Source organism: Orycteropus afer, unplaced genomic scaffold, assembly GCF_000298275.1.
Source record: "Orycteropus afer afer isolate SDZICR_OR568_19922 unplaced genomic scaffold, OryAfe1.0 scaffold00049, whole genome shotgun sequence".
NCBI lineage: Eukaryota > Metazoa > Chordata > Mammalia > Tubulidentata > Orycteropodidae > Orycteropus > Orycteropus afer.
In genome coordinates this window covers 8,958,575-8,967,751 of record NW_006921636.1, presented here as the reverse complement: position 1 = coordinate 8,967,751, position 9,177 = coordinate 8,958,575, and the positions used below count along the sequence as shown (strand labels likewise).

Below are 9,177 nucleotides of genomic sequence, written 5' to 3'. Positions count from 1 at the left end.
CCCCCCCGCATTCAGGAGATAGACTTCCTCCCTGACCTCACTGGCCAGGCTGGTGTGGATGGCAGTGACTCTAATTCCGTGGACTTTGCTCTTGCCCAGAGTTTAGAAAAAGAGCTCTGCTAGTGCAGTGCCTAAGGCATCTGACTGCCAACCAGAAGGTTGGTGGTTCAAACCCACCAGCCACCCTGCAAAAGCAAGACTGGGCAATCTACTTCCATAAAGACTTACTGCCTTGGAAACCCAATGGGTTGGAATCGACTCCATAGCAGTGGGTTTGGTTTGGTACAGTTTAGAAGCCTCAGCTGGAAGACAGTCATGGGCTAGGAAGCCCTGCTTGGACATCATCCCTCAACCATGTCCCATCTCGTGTCCACTCGCAGAGCCTCTGTGCCTTCCTGCAGCTATCGCCCATGTCCAGTGCCTTCATTTTCTCCGTGAGCCAAGAACAGCTGAAAACAGCTGAGGAAATCGCCAGCCTGCGGCAAAAGCACCCTTTTAAAGTCGTCATTAGCAATGCTATTTCTTGGACAGGTGAGAGGGAGAGTGTGTCTGAGGGAAGCCAGTGCCAGGAGCTGATGATAGAGCTGGGTCCCCATGTGGGGCCTGGAGCTGTAGGTCGTCTGTCTCAGAGGCCAGGGATGGCAAGGGGCCTCTCTGTCTCGCTCCCCAGGCTACTCTTAGTTGGCGAAGCACTTATATATATATATACACAAAATTAAAAGTACCTGCTGGGTGCCTGCTCCCAGGGTGCCAGGCTCCCTGTAGGGTTGGGGTGTGGCAGCAGGTCCCTGTGACATGGAGCTCACATTCTCATTACAGAGACGAGAATGAAGCGGGGAAGATGGGGAGCGATGGGAAGACTTTAGACAAGGGGCCGGGGGGCTGGCCCCCTCCAGGGAGAGACCATCCAGTTATGTGCAGAAGACACTCCAAGGGGCTGGCTGTGGGCAGAGGAAGAGGCAATCCAGGGGTCCAGGTGGGAATGACTCTGGGCTGTGGGGACAGCAGGGAGGTGAGAGGGGAGAGGGTTGGAAAGGCAGGTGAAGGTCAGATCACATAGGGCCTTGTGAGCCATAGGAGACTGGAGGGTGTTCTGAGAGGGTGGGAAGCCACTGAAGGGTCTAGACTGGTGGCGGGTGGGAGAGCAGGTTTCCCTCTCTCAGGGTCCCTCAGGCTTCTGGGGGCTGGGTGGAGGGACCGTAAGGGCAAGAGGGGAAACAGAGACCAGGGTATGTGCGGGGGTGGCTGTGCCCCTTCTCCCCTGGACCCTGGAGGAACGTGTCCCACAGCACCTCCTGGGAATGGCTCACACACTTGCCCTGTGGAAGCCCGAGTTTCTGCCTCCTGTCTGAACTTGGGTGAGACACGCCAGTTCACCACTTCTTATAAGGCATCTCTCCAAACTAGAGAGCCTCTCAGATCCCAGGACTGGTTAAATTTTCTGCTTTGGAAGCCTTGCACGAGTACCTTTGTGCTACTGTAAGGCTGTGCCTGGAAATAGATGGCTTTGTCCCCAGGAACTGGTTTCAGGGGTGGGGTAGGGAGTGGGGTGGGGGGTTGCTTCTGCCCGGAGGGCAGCCCCCAAGCCCAGCTCTTGACACTTTCCTCACTTGGCAGGTCAACGCAGTGGAGCCTTGGCTTCTCCAGGCAGTAGATTGTTCTAACTTCCATTCCCAAGCATGATGCTGATCCATGCCCTTGGAGTTTCTCCAGCAGTTTGGGTGTACAGAGATTGACATCCCTATGATGTGGCATCAGGAGGGAGGAGACTCATTAACAAGCTGTGATATGCACGTGACACAACCTTGCTTGTTGAAAGTGAAGACGAGGTGAAGCACTTACTGATGAAGGTCAAAGAACTTCAAAGACCAAAGGCAGCCTTCATTATGGATTACACCTCAACACAAAACAACAGTCCTCCCAACTGGACCAATAAACAACACCATGATAAATGGGGAAAACAATGAAGTTGTAAGGGATTTAATTTTACTTGGACCTACAACATTCAACGTCCATGGAAGCAGCAGTCAAGAAATCAAATGACATACTGTGTTGGGCAAATCTGCTGCAAAAGACCTCTTTAACGTGTTAAAGAGCAAAGATGTCACTTTGAAGACTAAGATGCACCTGACCAAAACCAGGGTATTTTCAGTTGCCTTATATGCATGTGAAAGCTGGACAGTGAATAAGGAAGACTGAAGAAGAACTGATGCTTTTGAATTGCGCTGTTGTGAAGATTACTGAATATACCGTGCACTGGCAGAAGAACGAACAGATGTGTCTTGGAGAAGCACAGCTGGAATGCTCCTTAGAAGTGAGAATGGCTAGACTTGTCTCCTGTGCTTCAGTTATGTTGTCAGAAAGGACTAGTCCTGGAGAAGGACATCATGCTTGGTAAAGCAGAGGGTCAGTGAAACAGAGGAAGGTCCTCAATGAGATGGACTGGCACAGTGGCTGCAATGATGGGCTCCAGCGTAGCAACAATTGTGAGGATGTTCCAGGACTGGGTCATGTTTCATTCTGTTGTACGCAGGGTCACTGTGAGTCAGAACCAACTTGACAGCACCAAACACCAACAATAAGGGGCAGCAATGAAGACTAAGGGCCCCAGAGTCCCACAAGTCTGAGTTAAATCCCAGCTGCCAACCACTTGCCTTTCTGCACCCCACTTTCTGCATCTGAAATATGGGCCTAATGACTTCTCCTGATGGTGGTGGGACTTGATGAGGAATTGCTCAGTAAGTAAAGCATTTTGCAGACAGCCTGACATACAGAGAGCCCCTAATGTGTGCTGGCTCTTATTGTTATCCTACATTAGCTCATTGGACTTTTGAGCAACTTTGGGAAGTGGGCATTATGCCCGTTTTATTATGGAAGGGAAACAAACAAACAGAAATTTTCAATGAGAGGTGAATATGGTGGGTTAGAGGAGAGGTTGACAAACTTTTGCTGCCAAGAGTTAGAGAGTGAACACTTGGGCTTTTTGGTCTACCTGGTGTCAACCATAGCTACTCATCACTGCCACTGTAGCACAAAAGCAACTATAGATGATGCATAATGAATGGGCATGTCTGTGCATTAGTAAACCTTTATCTCTGGAGACTAAAATTTCAATTTTATGTAATTTTCATGTGTCATGAAAATTACTCTCCTTTTTTTTTTTCTTTTTTGGAACTAGTTACAAATATACCCACCAGCCACTCCTCAGAAGGAAGACTGGGCAATCTACTTCCGTAGAGATATTACCTCGGAAACCCAAGGAGGGGTTGCTATGAGTTGGGATCGACTTGATGGCAGTGAGTTTGGTTTTTGGAGTTAGTTACAATTATAAAAATCATCCTTAGCTCAAAGGCTGTTCAAACACAGTCAGTGGGCTGGACTTGGCCCATGGGCTATGTACGTGGACTGTGAAGCCCGATGGGCTGAGTTTGAGACCTGGCTTTACTCATCTGTCTGTGGCCAAGTTAAGTTACTCTCTCATCGCCAGGTGGGGTAACAGCACCCCTCTCATGGGCTGTGGTGAGAAATGCGGTGTCAAATGATTTCAACAGTAGTTGGGCACATGATACTGCTACACAAATATTATTACTCCTCAAGACATACACACCAGCCTCTTCCCTGTAGAATTAAAACAACAAAATTGGCTGAGGTTCCCTTGATTACCCCCCCACTCCTACCCCAGTTGTGGCCCCCGTTGTCCCCTGCTGAGAAATATGCTTCCAAATATTTTCTTATCTTCCGTAGTGATACCGCCTTGGAAACCCAAGGAGGGGCCGTTATGAGTCGGATCTGACTCGACGGCAGGGAGTGAGTGTGAGTGATTTCCATAGAAAAACAACGGTATTGCTTCATGCCTCTTCTTACGTCATTGTGTCATAATGTACATCTGTATCCATTCATATACACAGCAAATACAGCAGTGAACAAAAACAACACTCAGTCCTGCCTTCACTGGGCTTGCATTCTAACAGAGTGGGCAGACAATGACAGATGGATCAGAAGTATGCAGGGTGTAACGTGTCAGATGGGGACCAGGGGAGAGGAGGGGACCGAGGAGCGAGAGGGATGGAGGGTGCCCTTTGACAGGATGGTTTGGGAAGGCTGCAGCCAGGAAGTGGACAGGAGCATGACCTTGCTCAAAAAAGCAGCTTGCTTTTCTCACTCAGCCTTCCATCCTCAGCCCTTTGACGGCGTTACCTGCACATCCTCTTGTCTAGCTCATCTGCCTCCTGGAGAGGGGTGCTGCATGGTCACTCAGTCCTTTCAGCACTGAGGACTTTTTCTTTCATTAACAACCCAAACCACAGCGACAGCTCAGCCACGCAGCTTCCTGCATGAGGTATTCTCCCGAACGTACAGAGAAGAGGAAACGCAGGGGCCCTGGGGCACATTCAGGGTCACTGAGACGGCCACGCTGCCCTCCCCTGCTGGCATGCATCATCTCCCAGAGCACCCCCAGCACCTGCTGGTCCCTCCCCCACAGCTTCAGCCGGGAACGCTCTGTGACTTGACCTCACTTCCCGCTAACTGTCCTGCCTTCTCCGGCCTTTATCCCATTCCCTTCTGGGCACTGCTGCCTCTCTTTCCATGGCATAACTCAAGACAAGAGTCTGCAGAGGGCCTGGTGAGGGGAGCCTGGGAAGGGCCAGCAGCTTCCTCTCCACCTGGACCTCCCAGTGAGGCCCCTGAGATCACCATGATGCTCTGTCTGGTAAGAACATCTCACCACCCTGAGTATAGGACCCAGTGCATGGGCTCCCGGGCTTGCTGGAAAGTCCGAGCTTGCTCCTGGCCCCTCCAGATGCCCTGGCTGCCATCGCCCACTGCTCCCCCCAGCTGGATCTGAACCTTGGGCCTGAGCCAGTTGTGACTCCAAAGGGGAACATTCCCTCCACATTCTTGTTAAAATGCCCCTGTTCCCAGGCCCCTCAGTTCCACGGGGGTTCTTCTCACACGGGGAATGTCAGTGTAGCAGCAAACAGGCAAAATAGCAGACACTCTATGTCTCCATCCTCAGCCACCGAGGACCCCAAGTATCTCTGGATAACTTGATTACTGGGCTGCTCTCAGCCAAGGCAAAGGCATGGCCAGGAATCTTAAAGAGGAGGGAGTAGGGAGCTCAGGAGACTTGGAGAACTTGTCTGCTCTGGGCCTGGCAGACAAACTGTGCAGTCCAAGGGGACTACAATATCTATTTCCTAGGTGTCCAAGAAGGAGGGCTGGTGGCACAGTGGCTAAAGCACTCGGTTGCTAAGCAAAAGTTGGGTGGTTCGAACCCCCCAGCTGCTCTGCAGGAGAAGATGAGGTAGTCTGCTTCCACAAAGATTGACAGCCTTGGAAATTCTATGGGGCGGCTGTGCTCTGCCCTAATGGTTGCCATGTGTTGGAATTGACTCAAAGGTAGTAAGTTTGGTTTTGGAGAGTCCAAAGGGGTCACTAGGTCACTAAATTCCCTGCCTAGGACTTGAGACTTCATTCTCTCAGGACATAATGGAGACCGTGTGTATGCACAGCCAGGGTCAGAGGGTACTACATAGGAGATGTCCCAAGTGGTTTCTGCCACCAGGGCCTGGCTGGTTCTGACTGACACACAGGAAGTGGACACATGGCAGCCCTGGTTACCCATCAAAGGTAGCTTGCTGTTAGGTGTTGTCGAGGCAATGCCAACTCAGGGACCCCATGTGACAAAGCAGAGCCATCCCGCAGGGCTTTCTAGGCTGAAATCTTTATGGAAGCTGAATGCCACCTCTTTCTCTCATGGAGCGGCTGGTGGGTTGAAACTGCCAAGCTTTTGGTCAGCAGCCGAGCACTTAACCACTGCACCACCAGGGCTCCTTTCAAAGGTAGGAGGGACCCCTGCGTGCTGAGTGTATTTTGGCGGCCAAGCATCTAGTCGCCTTCTTCCAGCAGAACCTCTGCAGTTTTATTTGGGGGCCTGTCCTCAGCCGATGTCCCCAGGGTGTCAGATCCAGTGTGGGAAGACTCAGTGAACTGTCCACTTGGTTTGAGCCCATTTCTATAAGGATATTCTGCTTCAGTAAAATATTAAAAAGCAACACCCTTGAAACAGAGACTATAATTTGAGAGACAAAAAAATCTCAGAAGCAGAGGATGTGGGTCAGCTGCTCAAGGTCACACATTTACGTCACAGACCAAACCCAGGCAGCCCCGCCCCAGAGCGGTGCTCCTAACCACTGGGCCACACTGCCTCTCACAAGCCCAGAAAAGGCAGACCTTACCTTGGAGTAGTCAGAGCCATGCTTCTCCTTCACGCCATTCCGACAGAGTGTGTAGTTATAGAAGCGTGAGTTTTTAAGGAGTCCGACCCACTCCTTCCAGCCGGGTGGCACATAGGAGCCATTGTATTCATTAAGGTACTTCCCGAAGAAGGCTGGAGGGAGAGAAGGACCGGGAAGCCATTGAGAAAACAGACCACAAAAGCCTTTTCCTGTTCTCACCCAGTGGTGGGCATTAAACCACTGTCATGTGTGCAAAGCATGAGAATAACACGACCCGTTGGACCATTAGTTTTACCCCTTGTCATGCAGTAGAGCCCTCAGGCAGGCAAGGGAAGTCCACGGACCCCCATCTCAAAATGGTTTTAAATGCATAAAATAAAATATGTAGGATTACAGTGAAAATCAATTATTTTGAAATACAGTCATCAAGGTACTAAAACAGTCTGTGAAATAGTAGTAAGTGTCCTTTGAAATGAATATATTTAAAAGAAGACCCAGCAGAGGGTCTGGAAATTTCAAAGTAGTGACTGGTGAGTGAATACATTTTATTTCATGCTATCTGCAACAAGTGTAATTGTAATTAAGTATTGGTGATTTCTATGGGTGAAAAAGTTACAGATTCTGCTAACTGACTGTGATTTGTGATTTACACTTTAAAATGGAAGCAAATGCTTCCATTCACAAACAGTGAAAATAAATTGTCTGTATTTTTCCCCATTGACGTTTATAGGCCCACTGAACCCTATATATTATGCAGCCACTAGAATGGTTGATATTAAAAAAGAAATCGACAATATCAACTGTTTGTAGGGATGTGGAGCAACTGGAACTCTTATACACAGCTGGTGGGAGTAGAAACTGGTCCACCCACTGTGGGAAACTGTCAGTGTCTAGTAAACTCAAACATATTCATACCTTCTGACCCAGTGATTCAAATCCTGGACATTTATCCAACAGAAATGCAGTATACCTTCACCAGAAGTCAAGTACAAGGAATGTTCAAAGTAACACTACTTGTTTTAGCAAATAACTAGAAACAAAGCAACTGCCCATTAAAAAAGAATGGATAAACACATTGCTGCCTTTTTATATAATGGAACACTAGATAGAATTGAGAATGAAAGAACTGGTGCTACATTAAATACCACGGATATCTTCCAACAAACTAAGCTGATGTTAAGAGAAATATACCAGATACAAAAGAACACATGGCATTATGATCCCATTGTATGAAGTTCAGGAGCAGTGGTGGGTCGGTGCAGAGTCCTTGCCTTCCATGCGGGAGACCTGGGTTTGATTCCTGGACAATGCATCTCGTGCACAGCTATCAGTGTCTGTCAGTGGAAGCTTGTATTATGCTGAACAGGCTTCAGCAGAGCTTCTTGTCTAAGGTAGACCAGAAATAAAGGCCTGGCAACCCTGAGTCACAATGGTCCAATCCACACCTGATCACAGGAATGCCGCAGGACTGGCCAGCATTTCACTCTGTTACCATGAGCCCAGGGCTCCACAGCTGTTAAAACAACATACAAAGTTCAGAAATAGGCAAAACTAATTTGTGGTGTTGGAAGTAAAAGCAGTGGTTGCCACTGAACATGGTGGAGTGGAAGGGGCACGGGGGGCCTCTAGGGTGATGGCCACATTCTTGCTGGAACACAGGTGGATCAGTTGGTGAACGCTCACGGAGCTGGACACCAGGAGCAGGGTGCTCTTCCGTCTGCACGCTTTATTTCAACAACAGAGCTACTTTAAAAGACGTCACATCACTGATCTGGAAGAGGACAGGCCAAGCTCTGGCTCATGGCAACACCATGAGCTCCGTGTGGGGGATGAGGTAACAGACAAGATGTTCTTCATGGGGCTTCTCTGGGTTTTTGCATTTTTTCCCCCAGTGAGCATGTATGATATTTAATAATGATGACCTATCAAACTATTTCCTAAAATGGACATTTTTTTGAGCGTTCGTACAGAGACACAGGTCTTACCCCAGCCCCATCCTTCCAGATGAGGACATCAGGGCTCAGAGACACACAACAAGCATTCTCCAGGTGTTCTGAGGTTGTTGTAGGGGTTAAAAGACATCTTGTTTAGCAGGTGCTCAGCACAGAGCCTGTGGAGTCCCTGGAGGGTGCAGGCGGTTAACACACTCAACTGCTAACCAAAGGGTTGAAGGTTTGAGTCCACCCAGAGGCACCCTGGAAGAAAGTCCTGGTGATCTTCTTCTGAAAAACCAGCCATGGAAAAACCCCACTGAGCATAGCTCCAGTCTGACACACACGGGGTTGCTGTGATTCAGTGTTGACTTGACGGCAACTGGTCTGGTTTAGCACCATGCCTACCAAACACAGGCAGTCTCTATCTACGACATATTAGAGTAACGACAAGCTCACTTATGACCATCTTTGCTTTTTGGTACTTTTTTTTTTTTTTTAATTGTGATTTGGGTGAAAATCACAGAGCAAATTCACTTTCCATACAGCAGTTCACATACACATTGTCTCATGACACTGACCACAATTTACCCCAATGCAACAGCTCCCCTCCCACTTCCTCCCAACAGTCACCTCTTCTCTGTGTCCATCCCTCCATGCATTCCTGCCCCCTGAGCTGTCTCCCAGTATATAAACAGCCCTTCTTTCTTCCATGATTGTTCTCTCCACGGAGTGTATCTACCTCAGGTAAATGTTCAACTCATATGCCTGTCTTTTGTTTGGCTGGAAGCCACAGCTGTGGGTTCAATGCTTTTTGGTAAATTTTATCATTAGTAAATATGCGCTACATACAAAGTTGCAGCACGTAATTTGCTGATGTCATTCTCAGCTGTTCACTCACAGATGTTCAATGCTATGACTTAAAAAGATACTGATGATATAAGGGGGAGCTCTGGTGGCGTAGTGCCTAAGGCATGTGACTGCTAACCAGAAGGCTGGCGGTTCAA

At 48.8% G+C, this 9,177-nt stretch overlaps 1 protein-coding gene across 1 annotated transcript in view; it reads right to left on the bottom strand.

The window, feature by feature from the left end:
• SULF2 (sulfatase 2) overlaps positions 1-9,177 on the bottom strand; it is a 125,243-nt gene that overhangs the window by 39,277 nt on the left and 76,789 nt on the right. Inside the window, exon 3 of the mRNA XM_042780637.1 lies at positions 6,240-6,391. Within this exon, the coding sequence (XP_042636571.1) occupies positions 6,240-6,391 (152 nt within the window). The remainder of the gene's footprint in view (positions 1-6,239; positions 6,392-9,177) is intronic.